This window comes from Alligator mississippiensis, chromosome 15 (assembly GCF_030867095.1).
Source record: "Alligator mississippiensis isolate rAllMis1 chromosome 15, rAllMis1, whole genome shotgun sequence".
Lineage (NCBI taxonomy): Eukaryota > Metazoa > Chordata > Crocodylia > Alligatoridae > Alligator > Alligator mississippiensis.
The window spans coordinates 3,963,411-3,985,055 of NC_081838.1; the positions used below are offsets into that span (position 1 = coordinate 3,963,411).

The window sequence follows — 21,645 nt, forward strand, 5'->3', positions numbered from 1 at the left end:
CTCTCCCGGCGCATCATGAGTTGCGTGCGTCCTCAGCCCGGTCAGGCGCCACAGGCAACCTGCCTCGCCCTTCCCCAGCGGGCACGAGGAGCCTCCGCGAGGCAGGATGGCCCCTTCCAGTCCCTGACAGCAAAACCCCTCCGGATTTGGGGGGGGCCACGTGGGGACGTCTGTTGACAGCCGCCCCTGCAGCCAGCGGCCACGAGGTGCCCGCCAGCCCCACCCTCGAGGGGGAGGGGGAAGAAATAAATCTCTTCTCATTGGCTCATCAGCCAGAAGCCCCGCCCCCCGTGGCTAGATGGACATGCTCCTCTCCGCGGTGGGCGTGAAGGGAGCGGCGTCCCCGCCGCTGATTGGTTGGGAGCCGGCGGGGCTGAGCCTATAGAAGGCTTCGCTGGGGAAAGGGGCGGGGTAAGCTCGGTACCTTCCCCCACCCCCTCGTGACCGGCGGTGCGCGCGAGCCGCTCGGGTGCTCTGCTCAGGTGAGGGGGGAGGGGGAAAAGGCGGGAAAAGCGGTTGGCGGGGGTGGGGCGAGGAGCGGCCTGGCCCTGTACCTCAGCCGAGGTGTCTCGTCTCGTCTCCCTCCCTCGCGCGCGCGGTGGTGGCCGGGCGGGCTGAGGGGCGGTAGGGATGCTCCTGCGGGTGTGAGGCGCCCCGTTTCCCACAGCGGCCCTTCACGCCATGATGCCCACCCCAAAGGATGTGTGTGAGGGAGGGAGGATGCCCTCAAGCAGCATGGCTCCCCTTAGTGAGGGGTAGTGGTGCCCTCAGATGCGCCCCCCCCCCCCCCCCGAAGGGCTGACAGCCTTAGTAGAAAGGTGTTGGGGTTTTTTTAATTTTCCTCACACTTTCCCCCGTTGTTCTGAAGGGGTAAATGAGCTGATGTCAAAGGCCATGGCAGGTGGGCCCCCCTCCTGCCCCTCCTTGGGCTCAGATGCAAAATGCCCCCCTGTCCTTGGCGGGGAAACAATGCCCGGGAGGGGGAAACGGGAGCCCAGTGGTTCCCCCCCAAAAAGATGGGGCGTGGATGCTGCTCTCGTTCTAAAACGGGGAAAAAATCCCCCCCCCCTGTGGCTTTCTTCTGCCTGCCATGAGGAGGAATTGCTTGTCAAAACCTGGGGCGTCAAGGGACTCCTGTAGTGACGGCGGGTGTCCGATGAGGAGGAGAAAACAGCAAAATCCCCTTGTATGTTATTTCCTTGCCTCCCCCTTGTGCGGACAACCCTTGCGGCTCTCCTCGCCCCTCTGTGTGGCTCTCCTTGTCTTGACGTGGACGCGACGGTGCCTCCGGCAAGGGAAGAAGAAGAAACCCTGGGTGGGTTGGGTTGGGTTTTTCTTCCTTGGGCACGCCACAAAAAATTGTCCTGACATCCCAGGGCCCGAGAGTTTGAAACGCCCCGTTCTGGGGGGGCTGCTCGCTTCCGGCAATAAATCTTAAATTAAGTTTTAAATAAGCTTACGTCTGCCCGGTTCATGACCACCCGCAACTACATGGGGCTTTGTCTCGCTTGAGTTCTGCTCTTGCGTGACCACGGAGCAGCCCACGACACGGTAGTTGAGCTGAGGGCAAACCTCTTGCCCCGAACTAGCCGAGTTGCATTGGTGCTGACCCTTTTTGGGAGGTGGAGTTGAGTGGATAAAGTCTTCTGTGTGGTCAGATGCTACCAGGTATCAACTTGCTCCAACTCCCAGACTTGAGCTGTGGGTCAAAGCTGCCCCGGTCTTGTGGGGTGTCGACCCGAGTTCCTCGCAGCCTGGGTCTGCGGCTTGTAGAGCTTGGGGCGCGCATCAGACCCTGGCAATGGATCTCTTTAAATTCGTGAGCTGGGCTAATCCTTTAAGAAGGAAAGCCCTCCTCATATAGAGACCTTAATGTCCACCTGAAGATGAGCTTCCCTGTGCTTCCAGAGAGGCAGCACAGATCCTTCTTGCTGCCTTAATTAGATAAGCAGGTGGTGATTTTATTAACTACGCATCCTTCCCCGAAGAAGCTCATGTACACTGCGTGGTTGACTCTGGAAGGTCTGTCCTATTGTGAGCTAACCAAGTTTTGCTCTTGAAATAACTATTGCTTTTGTCCTTCCCTTTTTTGGGACGGGAACTATAATGAAGAGGTGAGCTTTGTCCCTTCTAATCTCTGATGCAATTGGTTTAAAAGATCCTCTGAGCTGTTAACATCCTCATCCCCCCTCCCCCCCAACAAAAACAGCCTCCAGTTAAGTGTTTGGATGCTGGACCGTGCTCTGAATTCTGGTTTTGGATTTAACTTTGGGCTTTACTTTTTGCTGGGAAAAGGAACCATGTGATGCTTTTTCTCTTGGCAAAAGCAGTCAGAAGGGTGTTTTCTGGGGGGGAAGAAAGCAGTTGAAGGGCTTGTCTCTTGGTTTTTGGGTGGTTTGTTTGGGGTTTTTTATTTTGTTGGAGGAAAAAGAGTAAAACTCTATAAAATCCATCTTAACCGGGTAGATTTTACAGCATCTCCTGTAAGGCTGTGGGGTTCCTTCATAGTTGCAGGTGTGGCTCTCGTGTGAAGCAGTCTGAGGCCGTTTCCTCCTGGTATGTCTAGTCAAATCCAAACTCCTCTTCCAAAATATAACTCCTTCCACTCGAAGTGTTCATGTGCGAGTATCCTATGAAATATGAACTTTCATTCCTACCCAGAACTTCTACAGTCTTTCCTCTGATGCCTGATGAAGGGTGTTTGTGCCCGAAAGTTTCCAATTAAAGATTTTTTTTTTTTTTTTACAGAAATCTTGTTGATCTAATAAAAGAGATCATCTCTACTACGAGTCCTGATTGCTTTTTCCTTTAGACCAATACGGCTACAACCTAAATACCTGACAGTATCCTACGAATGCATTTCTGTAGTAGCAGGAGGCTGAGCCCTTGCAAAAGGACATCTGCTTTCCAGTATCTCTTTAATGATAACTTCATTTTTATTTATTGTTTGCTTACATGGTATTGTTGACACCTGCATCTTCATTAACGGGCACTCTTCTTTTTAGTCGGTACGTTAGCTCTTGATTTGCAAGATGGGCATCTGAAGACTGCTTTGAGTCAACGGGGACCTTTTCTTCCCCAATGAATTATGTTGAAAGGATTGGAAATCAGATTCTGTGTGCATGTGTTACAATCCTCATGGTGTCTTAATTACTTCTCCCCTCATTATTACTGGCTTACAAGTAATGGTACAGAAATCTCCTGGGAAGAGAGTTCCAACATGGGGTATAGGAAGGCTGTAGGTCAACAAATGCTAGTCTTGCCATCAATTTAATATTGAATGCATGTAATTAACCTTGGACTTATTTAGCAGATGTGTGGATCCCTTTTGTTGTATTCTTTGTACATATCTGAATGACCAAAACTGTTGTGTGCTCATTTAACTAACAGATCAATGTTAAGCACCTGAACATTTCAGGAAAGACTGAAGACCTACTATAGAGTAGCAGGAGTTTTCTTTCTTTCTTTTTTTAAATCCCCAAGCTCTAGTGATCTTCCCCCTCTATGTGACTTTGGTCAGGCCGCAGTTGGAGTACTGCATCCGTACTGGGCGCCACGCTTCAAAAGGGATGTGGCCAGCCTGGAGAGGGTTCAGAGGAGGCCACCTGCTTGGTGAGAGGGCAGAGACTGAGGGACCTGAACCTGTTCAGCCTCAGCAAGAGGCTGAGGGGGGGCCTGGTGGCTGCCTACCAACTCATCAGCGGAGATCAACAGCAAATAGGCAGAGCCCTTTTCTCCCCAGCACCACCTGGGGTGACGAGGAACAATGGTCATATCATAAGCTGATGGGGAATAGGTTTAGGTTGGAGATCAGAAGGCAATATTTTACAGTTAGGGAGGCCAGAATCTGGAACCAACTTCCCAGGGAAGTGGTACTCGCCCCTACCTTGGGCAAATTCAAGAGGAGGTTGGACGATCACCTGTCTGGGGTCTTGTGAACCCAGCATTCATTCCCGCCTGCGGGAGGGGGTCAGGCTAGATGATCTGATCAGGTCTCTCCTGACTCTAGCTACTATGAAACTAGTTTTAGATCATGGTGAGATGGAACGCAGCATGGCACTGTGGGCAAAGCTGGCATGGTTAAACGAGGACACTGAGAGAGTTGGGGACCGATTTAAAGAGTGCCAGTTAATGCCGTACTGGGCTCTAGCATTGGAGTAGGGGGGAAGAGTACATAATGTGCAGTAACTTGGAGGGATCAGCAGGGGGAGCATCCTTTTTCTTGGCTGTTGGCATGCTCACAACTAACAGGGGCCATGGACTTGAGATACCCTAGCTGCTCTGTGGTAATTGTTGCTGCATCCACTCTTGCCCTACTGAATAAAACAGGGTCTTATTGTCCCTAATTGCGGGAACAGCTGAGTTCTGATTAGTTCCCTTCTCTAATTAAGCTAACTGCAGCCTGGGAGGAATTGGGGGTTATGCGCACTTGCAACCTTGAGCTTGGCAACAGCTGTTCTTGAGTGATCTTTCTCTTCCCATGCACAGAGTTAGTCAAGATAATGGCTTAAAAAGTAAAGAAGAATAAACGTGGGGTCCTCTCTTTGCAGAAAAGCCCCTCTGAGCATCTATCAACATCAGCACAAACATGAGGCATAATCGAAGCATCTCCCGTGTCTCTCCTGTGGTCACCACTGGGGTGAAGCCAGGGAACACGAGACCGTATCACGCCGCCACCAAGGGCATCGGAGCGCGTAGCAGAACACGAATCCCTGAGAGAGGGCACTCTGTAGTGGTGCCAAAAAGCATGCAGCGACCTCCGTTCCATCTCCACCAAGAAGAACAGGAGGCTTTCTTCAACCTTCTGGGTAGGAGGCAAGAGCAGTCACCCAGGTTGTACAGCCTGGAAAAAGGATGGCACTGAACCTCATCTTGTCTGGGGAAGGGGCTTCCTGTGTTGGATGCAACTGTGGTGATAAAGTTGGCAGGACAACTGGGGTGGAGCTTCAGGGAAGAAATGACGCGCTTTGTTGCTAAACTGCTGCTTCCTTTTAATCTTCTTAATTGAGGAGGAGAATGGAGGGAGGGAGACAATGGGGTGCTGCGAGGCATAGCTCCTGTATCTGCCTTTCACCATGTGTGTCATGGCTTAAACTCAAATACTTAAAAGAACAGCCTCTAACTTGGTCGAGTATAAATACCTGTTGCTTGACTCTGCAAAGTGCTGAATGTTCTTAAAATATATTGAATTAGAGGCCACTTTTAAGCCTCGTCTTTCTCCAGACTTCCCTCCAGCCAAATTAGTCACATTGGAAGGCTACCGTTGCTGCAGTGTCCTGAGAGCTTTGCCCAAAGTATTGGGAGGAGCAAGTGTTTACAGTTTGGCTCCAAAAACTGGAAGGGAGTGAGAGAAACTTGCACCTCTACAACGAGAGTCCGGCACTGCTAGCTGCTTTCCTAATTAAGGCTGGGAGAGGTCTAGCAAGTGGCCTTGGTGAACATCTCTGGTTTGAGAAGTGGGACTCTGTTCTAAAAAGAGCAGAAAGTGCTCCCCCGAGGATGTTTCTCTAGAGGCAGTGGGGTGTTTGGGGGAAGTGGAGCAAGAACTCTGAAAGCAGTGTCCTGGGGGTAGGGGGCTGAATGAGATGCACTGCAACTGCCCTGCTCTTTCTTTCCAGAGGATGACTTGGTACAAGAGTTCTTGTCAATGGACATATGCTACAAGATTTCAGATAAGGTATGTCCCACGTGCTCCCACTTCCCTCCAGTGAGCTTTGAGCAGTGATGCCCAGTGGTTTTGAGATTTCTCCAATTCTTTTCTGCTCCTTGTATATACAAAACTCCAATTCTTTAACTAATCATGAGTGGTGATGAGGGCCAGGTCCTGACACTGAAGACTGTAGTTGTTGTATTGATTCCACTTCTGTAGGCACTTGCCATAACTGCTGCTTTTTAAGCTGAGACAAAGCATGGGAGGGAGGATGGGGTGGGGGGACTGCACATGTTGGGAATGAGCTTAGAAGAAAGACTGCAACAAGGCTGGTGGTAGTCACAGATGCCTTCGGATGTCCTGCTTAAGGTGAACCGCAGTCCTGAGTTACTGCAGCCTGATAAATCAACCTCTACAAAACTTCTCCTGACTCGGCTTCTTTTTAATGGGTTTTTAAACTGTTGTAATCCAAAACTGTCTGTTAACCGTACTTACCTCGTTTTTTAGTATCTTCTAGCCATGGCACTGACATACTTCAAGCGTGCTGGCCTGTGCACTACTGAATACACCCGGATGAACCTTTTCACAGCTCTGTAAGTACTTTTCTGGTGATCTGGTCTGTGAAGTTCCTTCTGTAACTAGTTTAGAAGATGGCCGAAGAGAAGACCTATTGGTTCACATCAACTCTGCCATCAACTGGCTGGGCAACTAGGAGGAATAGCGACTAGGAGTGTAGGTGACTGCCAGTGTTCAAAATGCTAGCTTTGCCATAAACTTAACATTGCAGGCTGGTTCTTGCACTTGCAGTCTCTGCCCCTGCAAAAAAAAGTCCATGTCATGATGGGCACTTAAACACAACTGACTTTAGTTACAAAAAGCACCTATGATGAAGGCTCTCAGCACTTGAGACTTAAACAAAAGTGACACAATATTGATGCTGTGCTGGAAGGTACCAAACTGTTCCAGGTACTGGCTGTTTTTGTGAAGGAATGGCGAGTTTATTGGGGGATATTGCTTGATGCAGGTACCTAGCTAATGACATGGAGGAAGACGAAGAGGATTACAAGTATGAGATCTTTCCCTGGGCTCTGGGTGACAACTGGAGGCAGCTGTTCCCACAGTTCCTGAAACTGAGGGACAACTTCTGGGCGAAGATGAACTACAGAGCCGTGGTCAGTCGGCGCTGCTGCGATGAGGTTGGCCTTGGTGATTTGTGGGCTCTTGGGGACACTGGGACCAGGTCTTGCATCTAAATAATTGCTAGAATCAATGATTTATGTGAAGCAATCCCTAAAGAGGTCCAAGGACTAGAGTGCCCATGGCAGGAGTTCTTGTACCCAGGATGGGGTGGGGAGGCTTTTATTTTATCTATAGAAGTACAAGAGAAGCCAAAGCAAGTTGCTGTAAACTATACACTGGTTCACTGGCATGTTATCCGTCAGGCAGTATTAACAAGAGCAGCTACATACAGCAGAGAATACACAGGCATACTTATTACCAGGTGGAGAGATCTCTGGGCCCTCAGAATCAGACCTCAGGGTTTGAGGCAAGATCCAGACTCCCATGCTTCTGCCTTTGTGCGGGGGAGTTTTATACAGTTCAGGTTCAGATTTCTGTACTTCCACCCATTCCTCTGAGCTGGCCAAGAGATCCTTATTTCAGTAGGGAGCAGGGAATTCAGTCAAGGCCTGCGACCATTGTTCTTTTCTAGGGTTGCCCTGTTAGCACAGGGTGTGATCACTGGCCTGTACATCTCAAATCCCTTGAAACTGTCCCTCACCATCCACCCTCTCTCTAGTCAAAGAGAATGAGGGTTGGAAGAGACCTCAGGAGGTCACATCTAATCCAGCCCCCTGCTGAAAGCAGGACCAGCCCCAACTACATCATCCCAGCCAACGCCATCTAGCTGGGTGTTAAAAACCTCCAAGGATGGAGATTTCCATAGTCTCTCTGGGTAGTCTGTTCTAGTGCTTTACTGCCCTCCTTGTGAGTTTTTTTTTTTTTTCCTAATATCAACTTCCCTTGCTGCAGCTTGAGCCCATTGCTCCTTGTTCTGTCATCTGCCACCGCTAAGAACAGTTCAGCTCCAACCTCTTTGGAGCCACCCTGCAGGGAGTTGAAGGCCGCTGTTCAATCCCCCTCAGTCTTCTCTTCTGCATACTAAACAAGCCCAGTTCCCTCAGCCTCTCCTCACAAGCCATGTCCCCCAGCTGCCCAACTGCTTTTGTTGCCCTCCACTGGACTTTCTCCAAATTGTCCACGTTCTTTCTGTGGTGGGGGGCCCAGAACTGGACACCATACTCCAGATGTGGCCTCCCCAGTGCCAAATAGAGGAGACTAATCGCTTCCCTGGATCTGCTGGCAATGCTCCTACTGATGCAGCCCAGGATGCCCTTAACCTTCTACACAGCAAGGACACACTGGCTTGTATTCAGCTGCTTGTCCACTCTAACCCCAGGTCCTTTTCTGCGGAGCTGCTGCTTAGCCAGTCAGCCTCCAGCCTGCACCAGTGCATGGGGTTCTTCTGTCCTAAGTGCAGGACTTTGCACTGGTCCTTATTGAACTTCATGAGATTTCTTTTGGTCCAATCCTCCAATTTGTCAATGCCTCTCTGAATCCTAGCCCTTGGTTCCAGCATGGTGTCATCTGCAAACTTGCTGAGGGTGCACTCTATTCCATCATCCAGGCCATTGATGAAAATACTGAGGTGTGGGGGGAGAACAGCCCCAGGACCGACCCCCTGGTTCACCCCACTTGATCCCGGCTGCCAACTAGACATTAAGCCATTGATCACTCTCCTCTGAGCCTGATGGTCCAGCCAGTTTTCTATCCACCTTAAACCATTCATTCAGCCCATACTTCCCTAGCTTGCTTGCAAGAATGTTGCAGGAGATGGTATTGGAAGCCTTTCCAAAGTCAAGATATATCATGTCCACTGCTCTCCCGACATCTACAGAGCCAGTCATCTCATCATTAAAGGCACTCGGGTTGGTCAGGCATGATTTGCCCCTGGTGAATCCATCCTGATTTCCTGATCACCTTCTCCAAGTGCTTAGAAAAGGACCTGATCCATGATTTTTCCAAGCACTGAGTTGAGGCTGACCAGTCTGTAGTTCCCTGAAGCCTCCTTCTTCCCTTTCTTAAAGTTTGGGCATTAGATTTGCCTTCCTTCAATCATGCGGGACCTCTCCCAATCGCCATGAATTTTCAAATATGATGGCCAGTAGTTCTGCAATCACATTAACCAACTCCTTCAGCACCCTTGGGTGCATCCTGTCTGGCCCCATGGACCTATACACAGCCTGTTGGCTGCTCACTGCCGCCCAGTGCAGTAGTTTGGGAGCTGACCTTCCTGTGAAGACTGAGGTGAAAAAGGCATGGAGCACGTCAACCTTTTCCTCATTTATCACTAGGTTGCCTCCTCCATTCTGTAAGGGACCCACGCTTTCCCTGATCTTCCTCTTGTTGCTGACCCACTTGTAGAAACCCTTCTTGTTACCATGCTCATCCCTTGCTAGCTGCAACTCCAGCTGTGCTTCAGCCTTCCTGTCTTCATCCCCGCATACCCGAGTGATGCTTTTATACTCCTCCCTAGTTGTTTGTCCAAGCTTCCATTTCTAATAAGTTTCCTTTTCTTCAGTAAACTAAATGACAAAGTTCCCTGCTAAGCCAAGCTGGTCTTCTGCCACACTTGCTAGTCTTCCTGCACACTGGGATGGTTTGTTCCTGCACACTCAGTAAGACTTCTTTGAAGTCCAGCCAGCTCTCCTGGACTCCTCCTGTCCCTTTCAGACTGGCCTCCCAGGGGATCCTGCCCATTAGTTCCCTGAGCTTGTCAAAATCTGCTTTTTTCTGAAGTTCAGGGTCCTGACTCTGCTGCTCTCCATCCTTCCTTTCCTCAGGATCCTGAACTCAATAATCTCATGGTCGCTGCCGTCTACTACTACATTCCCCACCAGCATGGCCCCTAGTTGGCTGCTCTAGCACTTGCACCAGGAAGTTCCTGGATTGCCCGTGCACTGCTGTATTGCCCTCCCAGCAGAGGTTCGGGGGACTGAAATCCCCCACGAGAACCAGGGCCTATGACTAGGAAACTCCTGCTAGCTGTTTGAAGAAAGCCTCATCCACCTCAACAAGGAGAAATGCAAAGTGCTGCACCTAGGGAGGAAAAATGTCCAGCACACCTACAGCCTAGGGAATGACCTGCTGGGTGGCACAGAGGTGGAAAGGGATCTTGGAGTCCTAGTGGACTCCAAGATGAACATGAGCCGGCAGTGTGACAAAGCCATCAAAAAAGCCAATGGCACTTTATCGTGCATCGGCAGATGCATGATGAATAGGTCCAAGGAGGTGATACTTCCCCTCTATTGGGCGCTGGTCAGACCGCAGTTGGAGTACTGCGTGCAATTCTGGGCGCCGCACTTCAAGAGGGATGCGGATAACCTGGAGAGGGTCCAGAGAAGGGCCACTCGTATGGTCAAGGGCCTGCAGACCAAGCCCTACGAGGAGAGACTAGAGAACCTGGACCTTTTCAGCCTCTGCAAGAGAAGGTTGAGAGGCGACCTTGTGGCTGCCTATAAGTTCATCACGGGGGCACAGAAGGGAATTGGTGAGTATTTATTCACCAAGGCGCCCCCGGGGGTTACAAGAAACAATGGCCACAAGCTAGCAGAGAGCAGATTTAGACTGGACATAAGGAAGAACTTCTTCACAGTTCGAGTGGCCAAGGTCTGGAACGGGCTCCCAAGGGAGGTGGTGCTCTCCCCTACCCTGGGGGTCTTCAAGAGGAGGTTAGATGAGTATCTAGCTGGGGTCATCTAGACCCAGCACTCTTTCCTGCCTATGCAGGGGGTCGGACTCGATGATCTGTTGAGGTCCCTTCTGACCCTAACATCTATGAATCTATGAACCTCCTCCTCCTGGTCTGGTGGTCTATAGCAGACCCCTACCACGACATCACCCTTGTTGCTCTCCCCTCTCACCCTAATCCAGAGACTTTCAACAGGCCTGTCTCCAGGTTCATACTGGAGCTCTGAGCAATACATAAGAGAGCTGTACAAAAGTGCAACTCCTCCTCCTCTTCTCCCCTGCCTGTCCTTCCTGAACAGTTTGTCCCCATCCATGACACTGCTCCAGTCGTGTGAGCTCCCACCAAGTCTGTTATTCCAATCACGTCATGGAAGTCCTTGCACAGCCCCAGAACTAATTCCTCCTGCTTGTTTCCCAGCCTCTGTGCATTTGTGTACAGATACTCGAGGTAAGTAGCTGATCACCCTTCATTGTCTGGAAGAATGAGAGCCTCCCCTGCTTGTGCTTCCTCCAGATTGCCCACTTCCCTCAGGGCTTTGGTCTCCATCACCCAGCTAACCCAGTTTGAACTGTTGCGATTCAGACTGACTTCTGTGATCAAAGTATCTGGGAGGAGGAATGCTGTGACATCCACCCAGCACAGCAAAAAGGGGTATGGGGTGTTCAGGACTCCCCAACACTAGAACATTGAAGATAATGACTGTCTTTCAAACAGGCTTGACCTTCATCCTCCATAAATGTCTTCCCTGGTGATATTTATTAGCAGGTGCTGCTTTAGCCTTTTTTATGTTCCCATCCAATCATTTCCATCTACATCTCTGTGGATGGGTTAACATTGTTAGTGTTGTCCTCATGGTCTTTGAACCCCCATACATTAAAACACTGCGGGGCCCTATTGTATCTGGTCTAGTGTATAAACTTCCTGTAGTAGAATTTCAAGCAGAGAGACTTGGTAACAACAAAGTGGGCTTACCTAGATGTACCCTGTCCTGCTCTCTCGGCTAGATAATGTCCAAAGAGCCTTCCCACTGGGCCTGGTTGCGTGAACGACCCTTCCACCATAGCGGGGCAATGAGGAGTTACCTGAGGAACGAAAAGGACTTGTTTCCCCGGGGACCAGGTGTCACCCCTCCAAGCTGCCCCCTCTGCACTTGTGAGCTGAATGAAGAGCAAAGCAGCCCCAAAAGCACACCACCTGCTGCCGCCGTGACCCTGTCAGAGAGCAGCCTGCTCCCCTTTGCTAGCGAGTGGTCTCAGGACTTGATCCTCTCTCAGAAAGTGGTGCTGGATCCTTATAGCCTGCGGAGTAAGTATATGGAGAAGCTGCTGATCTGGGAGTGCTCTGACTGAGAGAGCAAAGCTTGCTGTCCCCAGCAGTAGTGTTTGTGTGTTCCTTGCCAGTGGCAGAGCCATTGCAGGAGCATCATGCCCCATTAAGCACATCCAACTAGTTGAGACAAATTACAGTGTCAGAGAGCTAGACTTAGTCTTGAACTAATCCTCAAGTTGGTAGTGCTCAACCTTTCGGCCCCATGGGTCAGATGGGTGGAGCAGGGCTGCTTCTTGGATGCTTGAGCCCCACATACCAGGATTGCGCCTTGACACTGCCCCCTCTGTCCTGAGTATCAGGAATGGGCCTTATCGCCTGGCACTACCCCCTCCTGCTCCTGCACACGGGGTTTGGGTCCTAGGGGCGCAGCACTACCTTGTGCACTGGGATTGGTCCCTGGGATGCTGGTGCCACCACCTCCTACCACAGTGGGTCCATAAGGTCATGGAACTACCCCCTTCCCCTGGAATTGGGCCCAGTACCATCCTTGCCCATCCCTGTGCACTGGGATTGGATACCAAATCCAGTACATGGGAGAGTGGGGCTCCCCATGGGTCCAGAAACTTAATAGGGGAGCTGTGCCACTGCTTTCCTGCTGCCAAATTCCCAGGCCTTTGGGGAGCCCTGCAGGCTAGATGACATGGGCCCACAGGCCAGGAGCTGAGCATCCCCGGCTCTTGGCTGTGAATAACTGGCTTTCCTACAAGAACCTGAGCAGTCTCCTTAAACCAGCCATGTAAAGAGTCGTTCTGGGTCCTTGCTAGCGTCCTGCTACTGCCCTCAGCTCCTCATGGCCTACAAATGGAAGGAGTAGCGCAGATGGCACTGCCTCCAGAGTCGGGGCTGCATTCAGTCCTGACGAGTGCAGCGAAGCAGCAAGGGGCTGGGGATCTTGAGCAGAAATGCCCTGAGTCTGTACTTCTGAAATCCTGCTAGTTGTGTAAGATGCCAGAGTGCTCTGGCTCTTGGATGAATGGTGGGTAGTGGTGCTCATGTGTCTGCACCGTCTCATGAGACGAGGGCTTCGAGTCGGGGTACGTGCCACGTGCTAAACCTGTTGGGTTTCTTGGTGTGCAGTCCTGCAGGAGCCGGACGTCATCGTGGAACCTGACGGCAGCATCATGGATTGGCGAGCGGTGGGGTGACTGCTTCCTCCAGACCCACCCTCCTCTTCCTCCTGAGGAACCGCACGTGGCATTGAACTTTGTTTTTCCGTTCTGCTGTTCATGGAGCCAACTCCTTTCCCAAAGCACTTTATAGACTCGTTCTGGCTGTGAACAGAAAGAAAAGAAAAAGAAAAAAAAATGGGTGATACTTAAGTATTTAAAAAAAAAAAAAAGAATTGTTGATGCAGCTGTTGAAACGTGCCTTATGTGTGATTGTGTAATTGTCAATGTAATCGCTGGACAGGCTCATAATAAAGGTGTCCAGGGAAGAAATAAGCTGCTAGTTTAGCTTCTGTTCCTGAAGAATTCTGGTTAATGAGTATCAAGCGGATCAGAGCTGGTGGAGCGTAGTGGTGGCTGACGGTGTCCAGGGTGGATTTGTTCTCACTTTTTGATGTGACAGTGGGGTGCAAAGAGAAGGTTTAGGGATGTGGGTTTCTTTTAAAGGTTGCTAGCAGGTTTCTTTGAGTTGAGAACTTTCTAGGATGCAAAGGGAGTTGAGCTGATCTCTTTGGGCACAGTAGCACCTGTCCACATGCAAAAAGACTTGATGGGGCGGGGGAGGATACATTTGGGACTTTAGTAAGAACCACAACTACAGGCTGCTCGCACCCATGCCAGCACACTTTTCTCTAGTCCCGGGGTCGATGCACAGTGTAATGGGGCTGTTCCAGGCACTTCTGATGGATTTGGGGAGAACCGCAAGGGTTAAGGGGAACTTGCCATGTCTGTTGGGACTAGGTGAATGCTCTCTGCCGCTGTTCATCTTTGATCCGTATCTGATGCAAGTAAAACAAAACCAAAAAAATCATGTGGAATCAAAGGCTTTTTTTTTTTGGTCTCCTCCTTAACCTGGCAGCACGTTCCCTCAATTCCCCTCAAAGAGCACTAGATAAAAGCAGCATCCTTGCCTAGGCTAGAGTGCATGGTGCTGTCCCAGGCTATGATGCTACTATCGCTGCTTGACAGAAGAAGGGTGGTTGGGTGGTGTCTAATATTTTTGTCCTCATTTAAAAATGCAAATTACAGCTGCTGACGAGGAGGCAGGGGCCTGGCTACTGTACTACCACTGGGCCCTTTGACTCCTTGTGCAGGAGGGTCTTCCTTCCCTGTGCCCTAGAGTGGGGAGCTCTCCTACACAAGGCCACTGCTGTCCCTCTGTAACCCTGTACGTCCTCCCTTCACCAAGAATACGATTCTGTTTCTAACCATCTGGACGTGTAGAGAATGGCTGTCCTGACTTTGGAGCCTTGAGTTCCTATAGCTTCAGAGCTTTTGGAGTGAGAACCAAGTCTTTAAAGCTTCCTGGTGAGGGGTTCTGGGTCACGATGCAGCCGTTTGGGGGTAGGTAAATGATCCATCCTGCACTGTATCCTTATAACGCACTGGCAGCATAACTTCTTTCCTAGGGGGAAGAGCCTCTGCTTCGAATACCTGCTACCTGGAGCATGATGGGCAAAGCAAGCGTAAGACTCAAGACTGGGCTCTAACCTCCTGGTCTCTGTGATGCTGTTCTCAGCGAGATCTGCCGTCTCTTCCCCAGGCTCGTGCTCATTCAGTCGCTGCTTTTCACAGCATCTTCTCCAGAGCTTGTTAGGTATTTTTTTCCTATTGCAACTCCTGAGGGCAGGGTACAAAACATTCCACTCTACGTTCCGTTGCAAAAAGCAGCTTACGCCGAACTGAACATGAGAACTGGCTCGTAGCAGGCAGCAGAGCTGTCAAGTGTCCAGGATGTGATAGGATCCAGGATATGACAGGACACAGGATATGTGTTTTTCTATAAATGCGTGTTTCTCTGGTTATGACAGTAGGTGGACAACAGTGATGGGGCAAAGCTTAATCTCTGTCCATCTAATGGCCTGCATGGCAGGAAGCTTGTTGCCAGGGGGTGGCTAGTTCGAAGCTCTGGAGCGAGTGGTGCTGAAAGCAGAAAGCCACAGGTGAAGTCCAGATGACATCCCCTCTGTGCTAAACTCTAACCGGGCTCCTTTCCACGCAGTCTCAACCGTTTCATGAACTTGGTGAACACGTCTGTGGTCGTCTCTGGGTTCTGTGGGGATATCCCAGGTTTCTAGGCTTTGCTTGTTGCCCCTTCCCCTGCTTTCTACTCCACGTAAGGATGTTTTTAAGCTTCCCTCAGAGGCTTTGGGTGGGGATCGATGAGAGCCACTTCCATGTAGTGATCCCTGGTTATGTCTCTGACGGCCAAGAGCTCCTGAATCAACAAAAACAACATGCATAAAGTTCAAGATACGGGACCATTTTTTGTCACACAAAAGAAGAGGAGGCATTGGGTGTTGGCTGGACCTTCTCCAGGCTGGGGAGAAGGTCTTGCCCCTCCACTCAGGGTCAGACTGCGTTCGGGAGGGGATTTCCACCCTGGTCAGACTGGTGTGGACTGGGGGGGCGGGTTCGCCTTCCTCTGTAGAAGGGGTCGTGGGCCTCTGCCTGGGGACTCTTGGGTGTCTACTGACATCCTCTACCAGAAGCAGGACGTTGGCTGCTGTGGTTCTCCTGCTTTCCTTGTACCAGGTTGGGGTGTTAGGTCTATCTCGTGCCAGGGTTGAGGATAGTCTTTTAGGTAGTTTAGATGATAGTTTACGGGATGGTTTGGACAGGAATGATCTTGCCTCAGGCAGAGGGTTGGATTAGATGACCTCTGGAGGTTCCTCTCAGCCCCACTTCTCTCTGATTATAACAGAATAATGTTGTCAAGACAGCCTCTGTGCAACCACTCCAGCAACCTCGGGACTGTGCCGTAGTACAGACTTCTTCCCCCAGCCTCCCTTCTTAGGTGGTGGAGGATGGTCCTGCTCTGAGCAGGGGGTTGGCCTAGATGACCTTCTGAGGTCCCTTCCCACCCTCATTTTTTGGGATTCTTTTTATATTTGCCTTTTCCTTTATTTCTCCCACCCTCCCCTGACTCTCCCACAACAGTGCTTTCTTAGACTCGAGGCACCCCTCTGGAAAAAATGCCAGCTTTTAATTTTGTCAGGTGTAGCTGTATTGGTCTAGAGGAAAAAGCAATCAGGACTCGTAGTAGAGATGATATCTTTTATTAGACCAACAAGATTTTTTGCAAAAACAAAATGTCTTTAATTGCAAGCTTTTGGGCACAAACACCCTTCATCAGGCATCAGAGAAAAGACTGTAAAAGTTCAAGGTAACTTGCATCATCACAGAACCTCACCAGAGGTGAGACTCCTCACCAGCTCTGAACTGGCTGCCCAGAGGAGTTTCCATCTACTGACTCCTCTGTGAAATCCTATGAAATATGAACTTCCATTTCTCCCCAGGAGAACTTGTACAATCTTTTCTCCACTGCCTGATGAAGGGTGTTTGTGCCTGAAAACTTGCAATTAAAGAACTTTTATTGCAAAAATCTTGTTGGCCTAATAAAAGATATCGCCTCTACTACGAGTCCTGATAGCTTCTAATTTTGTTTTTCTATAATAAAAAAAGCATTTTTCCTCTCTCTAGCAGAGAACTCAGTGCATTAGGTCAGATGATTTTTTTTAATGCTTTGAGTTTCTACTGGAAATCTCTAAGGTTGTCTTGTGAAGCGTGCTTGTGCACCCCTGGAGGGATGTCTGTGATAGCCCAAAGGAGACCCATTTGCCACTTCCCCGCAGTGTGTGCCTAGGCCAGTCTGAGAAGCAGAAACCAGAGGGTGCTGCTTTTCTGGGCTCCTGCTGCTCTGCCATGCCCCCAAAGCCCCAAGAAACCTCTGGATGCATTTTTTTTACTAAATTACTGTAATTATTCTTGTCCAGTGATTCCCCAAACTTGACTTTAATGTCCAAGCATCCCCTAGTGCCAGGGGCTGGGCACAGCATGGGAGCAGCACTACCTTTTGAGGAGTTTGGAGGACGGATTTTGGGGAGCTAATGGGGCAGTGTTTCTCTTTGCTAGCGGGTGCGGACTCAAAAGTGAGTCCTGAACTCCCTTCTGTGAAGCTGGGAGGGGAAGAAACTCTTCTCTAGGGGATAATCTAAAGGAGCATCTCCAGAGCTGCAGGGGATGTGGAGGGGTTATGTCAAAGATAACCATACATGTCTCCTTTCTGTGGACAAAGAAAAGGGATAGGTCTAGGTCTGGGGCTGCGGTGGGCAGACAGGGATGGAAAGGGAGAGGGGTCCCTAATGGGTGTTGAGGGGGAGGTCAGGGGTTGGGGCATGGCTGGATGGCAGCTGCATCCCTTCCTCTGACCTTGGGGTTGGTTTGCCTTTGCTGTTGGTGTGGCAAAGTGCCCAGCCTTTCTCTTTCTCTTTCTCCTCAGAGCTGCTGTTGCAATGCAGAGGAGAAACTGCAGGGAGGAGATTTGTAACCGGAGCTCTGAGATCCTGGAGTTATAAATACAAACTCAGCCCAAGCCACTGGCAGGCACCCACCACTCCCTAGGTGCAGTCCTTGGATAAAGGGGCTCACACATCTTTTCCCCCAGTTTCTTTCTCTCCCCTCTTCTCCCCTGTTTGCCAGGAGCCATCTGCGAAGGGAGGAGTCTAGCAGGGAGGAGCGGCTGTGCAGAGGCAGGAGGAGGGGTTGTAAACTCTCAGGCTTCAATCTTTCTGGTTCGGGCATTTTTGGTTTTAGCCAAGTGCGAGAGAGAGACTGGATATTATCCCCGGCTCACAGAGAGGTACGTGCCTGCTCTCTCAAGGCTATCCGCCGCTGGGAGGAATCCGCTTGGAAAGGGAAGGGAGAGCTGACTTTCCAAGGGGGTTATAAACAGCCCAGCCTGGGCTTCTCTTGCCAACTTAGGCACTGTCTTACACAACATGCTGGCCTCCCTGCAATGGAGGCTGTGCAGATCCTAAACCTCTCTTATGTCATTCTGCTGCTCTGTAGCATTTTCCTCTGAGCAGTGGAAAGGAGGGAACTTGCTCCCCTACTGATCTGGCCATAGAAAACGGGCACCTTTGATCCATGGGAGAATGTTCCAGGAAGACAGATCTGGGTTTCCTTGGCCAGTGTTTTTCTCCCCTCGTGTCTCGGTGGAGTGTGAGTTTCTACTAGTCCTAACAGGCCTGCCCCATTAAAGCAAAATGGGAAGAGAGGGGAGTAAATTGTTAAAGGAACAATCATTTTCTGGTTTAGGATTAATATATCAACCTAGACGGCATCTGTGGAAAGAGGCGTCTACTTGTCTCCTACCTCTAAAGAGGGGAATAAAAAAGGAGAGGGGGTAAGTGACTGGTTTAATGCTAGACTCGGGGGTGCCGTCTCTTCCCGGGGCTGATCCCAGGGATTTTCATCCACTCCTTTATCACGGAAGGCTGTCAAGTCCCGTGTCTGGTCCGTCAATCTTGTGTGTCCTTTGCAGTGCGGTGTATGTTGAGACCATAAGGGAGCTCAAGTGCGTTTGGTGTCCAGTGGCAGTGCACCCTGAGTGAGTTTTTAAAAGGTGCTTAAGAGATTTAGGTGCCCTGATTGGTGAGACTTTGGGAGCCTAATGTCTGCAGTGACAACCCCCAGCTCCTGTTCCTTTCTCTCCCAACCTGAGGACATGGATGGGAGCTTCCTTCCTGTGTCAGTTCATCTCTTCAGATGTAGCCCAGGCCTCTGGAGTATTTTGGTGGATTGCGGGTAAGAAATGCAAACCCAAGAGTCGTTGAGCAGCTGGGGTGGCTGGTAGTAGGATGGCTAAAAGCCCTTCATCCACTTGCCAATCTGATGCAGTAGAGCCTGTGGGGTTATAGAAGAACCCGCCAATGCTATGGCAGGAACAAGGCCAAAATGCCTCATCATCTGTTGGTTTGTTTGTTTTTTAGCCAGTGGTGATTTGTCTTCTGATTTAATTGCTGGTTCACTTGGGGAGCCAACTATGCTATCAGGCACTGCATCTTGCATCCCTTCTGGCTATGGGTTTTTCATGGGTCTGTCACAGGTTTTTCATGGAAGGCAAAGCTTGCGGAGTTTCAACTGGCATTTAGGCACAATTTTTTAATTGCAAGGGTTAGAAAGTATTCCTGAGGATGCCTCACTTGGATCTTTGAAATCAAGAAAATATGCTTGAGTTCACTCAGTTTGTGGGTGTCTGTGCCAGAGTCCAGGGGTGAAATCTCCAGGAAAGGTTCTGCAGAGCTTCAGGCGCTATCGGTGGTTCTCAAACATCATTCTTCCAACGGCAGGTTACGCACTAAACACTGAGCCCCTATGACAGCGATTCTCAACTTGGGTGCCACAAGATCCTTTCGAGGGTGCCACACAATATTAGGACCGTTAGGTGTGCAAACATGATTCACAAGATACACCCAGATTTCAAAAAGGAATTCAGTGTCAAAACCACCCTGACCTTTTGTGGCCTTCCGGTGTCCTCTGCAACAGAAGAATGACTCTAGTATTTCTCTGTAGTCTAAGAAATGATTGAAAACTAAGAGCTGGTATTTTCTGAGGGTGGGGGACAGGACTTGGAGTCCATCAAGGGGTGCCTGGAATTTAAAAACATTGAGAACCACTGCCCCATGATTATCAGAAGTAGACGCAGTGTCGGTGGGTGCTGCTTGCAAGGGTCTCGCAAAGTGTTTTGGGGGGCATGACCCCTGGACCGAGAGAAATCCTGAATTTAGGAGCTTGTAAATGGCCCATCTTGGCCTAAGCACCTAGGAGATGTGTGTGCGTGCACAGAAGGAACGCCATGATCTGAAATGTGAACTCACCACTTGCTTCCCCTGTGGATAGTGCCTCTGTTTCCTGGTGGCCCTTCCTGGTTTCTCTGCCTGCCTTTCTTCCTCTGCTGAAATTAAATAATTTTGCTTTGAAGTTTGAACTAAAATAAGAAAATGAAAAAGAAAAAAAACCCCAATGGTGAAGGATAAAGAACTGAAGGACAGTGGTGGGAAAGATGCCTGGACAGGAGAAGAGAGAATCATACAATCACAGAAAATGAGGGTTGAAGGGACCTCAGGAGGTCGCATCTAGTCCAAGCCCCTGCTCAGAGCAGGACCAGCCCCAACTCCATCATCTCAGCCAGAGATTTGTCTAGTTGGGTCTTAAACACCTCCAAGGATGGAGCTTCCACCACCTCTCTAGGTAGCCTGTTCCAGTGTTTTACTACCCTCCTAGTGAGACAATTCTTCCTACTATCCAGCCTCAACTTCCCTTGCTGCAGCCTGAGCCCATTGCTCCTTGTTCTGTCATCTGCCATCACAGAGAACAGTCCCTCCAGCCTCTTTTGAACCCCCCTGCAAGGAGTTGAAGGCTGCTATTAAATCCCCCCATAGTCTTCTCTTCTCCAGACTAAATCAGCCCATTTCCCTCAGTCTCTCCTCACCAGTCCTGTCCCCCAGCCCCACAACCATTTTCCTTGCCCTCCGCTGGACTCTCTCCAGCTTGTCCACATCCTTTCTGTATGGGGGCCCACAACTGGACACAGGACTCCAGATGTGGCCTCTCCAGTGCCGAATAGGTAGCCCAGAAGAAATTGGCCCTTTAATTCTAGTCACTTTCTAATATAAATACACTGGACGTGAACGTGGATAGAAAACTGGCTGGAGCATTGGGCTTGGAGGGTTCTCGTAAGGGAGGGGGAAAAGAGAGGAGAGACCATACAAGTTCTTGCAAGGGTGCTTGCTTTTATACATACAGAGCAAAACCTTAGGGTGCCCTATAAGGGGGAGACGTCATAGGGGCACTTAGGTGGCCCCTTTGGCCACTCTTTTGCCTCCATCCTACATCTATATCCCTGTGCTCCAGGCTAGGGCATTGAACTAGGAGTGGGGAGACCTGGCTCTGCCACTGACCACTTATATGACCTTGGGTGAGTCTTGTCCCTTCCGTGGCCTGTTTATACAATAAACTCTTCAGGGGAGAGCAAGGGATCTGTCTCTGACTTTCTGGGGCCCTCAGTCTCAGTCCAGGGTCTGTGCAGCTCCCCCAGTCTCTAAACACCACCAGAAATAGGCAAATAATATTTGCTGTTGAATTGATGCATTGCCTCTCTTTGTACATGGTCTGCCACAGGAAGAGACAGCGGTCTCTGGCGCTGGGTCTATACAGCAACCTGGTGAATGGGCGCCACTGCTGTGAGCAAAACAACAGGGAGCAAGTGACACACCTTCACAAGATGCTTATCGGGCACACTGCTAACTTCCTGATGAGCTTCTGAGCGCACAGGTGTTTTCTCCCAGGTAGCCAAGAAGAAACTGGGCCTTTAAATCAAGTTGCTTCCTAATATGAGTACGCTGGACATGAAGATATCTCGGGCGGATCTGTAGAACTGCTGCTTAGGTGCAGCTGCCTTCATTCTCCTTCCTGCTCTCAGCCCCTAGATTGCTTTGTCTTGATAAATGTCTGCTGATCATAACACTGAGGCCCCAGGCCAAGGCGAGGCTTCCCGTCCTCTCACAGAGCCTGGTGAGGTGGGGAAGTCCTTGATGACTCATGGGTTAGTTTTGTTCCTTCTGGAAAAGTATTGCCTGAAAGACCTGCCATTGGTTTCAGGCTCTGGGCTACAGGACCCAGCAGGCTTTGGCTGAATTAATGCAAATGCTAGAGAGGAAGTTGGTAAAATCCATGGAGAAGTACCTGGATGGAGAGAATCAGCATGGCCTGGAAATGAGGGATCGAGCTAGTTGCAGGATTACATAACCCTTGCAACCCTATGGTTCTACTTCCTGACTCAGACACCACTGATTATTGCTTGATTTGGTGGCAGCACGTCAGAGCCTTGATCTTGAATCCAGACC

The 21,645-nt window shown here is 50.1% G+C and overlaps 2 protein-coding genes across 4 annotated transcripts in view; both read left to right on the forward strand.

The window, feature by feature from the left end:
- Positions 1-119: 119 nt before the first annotated feature.
- SPDYC (speedy/RINGO cell cycle regulator family member C) lies at positions 120-13,231 on the forward strand. Of its 3 annotated transcripts, none has more exons than XM_019496984.2 (7): positions 120-206; positions 4,551-4,808; positions 5,619-5,677; positions 6,158-6,243; positions 6,675-6,846; positions 11,465-11,765; positions 12,867-13,231. In XM_019496984.2, exons 2-7 carry the CDS (start codon positions 4,589-4,591, stop codon positions 12,932-12,934), a joined length of 906 nt encoding a protein of 301 aa, XP_019352529.1. In that variant the 5' UTR covers positions 120-206; positions 4,551-4,588; the 3' UTR covers positions 12,935-13,231. The 3 variants fall into 3 exon arrangements, with proteins under 3 accessions (XP_019352529.1, XP_006265028.1, XP_006265029.1); XM_006264966.4 differs by lacking the exon at positions 120-206 and adding an exon at positions 380-482; XM_006264967.4 differs by lacking the exon at positions 120-206 and adding an exon at positions 380-482 and having other exon boundaries at positions 6,675-6,822.
- A 4,120-nt stretch (positions 13,232-17,351) lies between these two features.
- Positions 17,352-21,645, forward strand: part of CAPN1 (calpain 1) — a 40,752-nt gene continuing 36,458 nt past the window's right edge. Inside the window, exon 1 of the mRNA XM_006264968.4 lies at positions 17,352-17,597. The gene's annotated coding sequence lies outside the window, so the exon portion shown is untranslated. The remainder of the gene's footprint in view (positions 17,598-21,645) is intronic.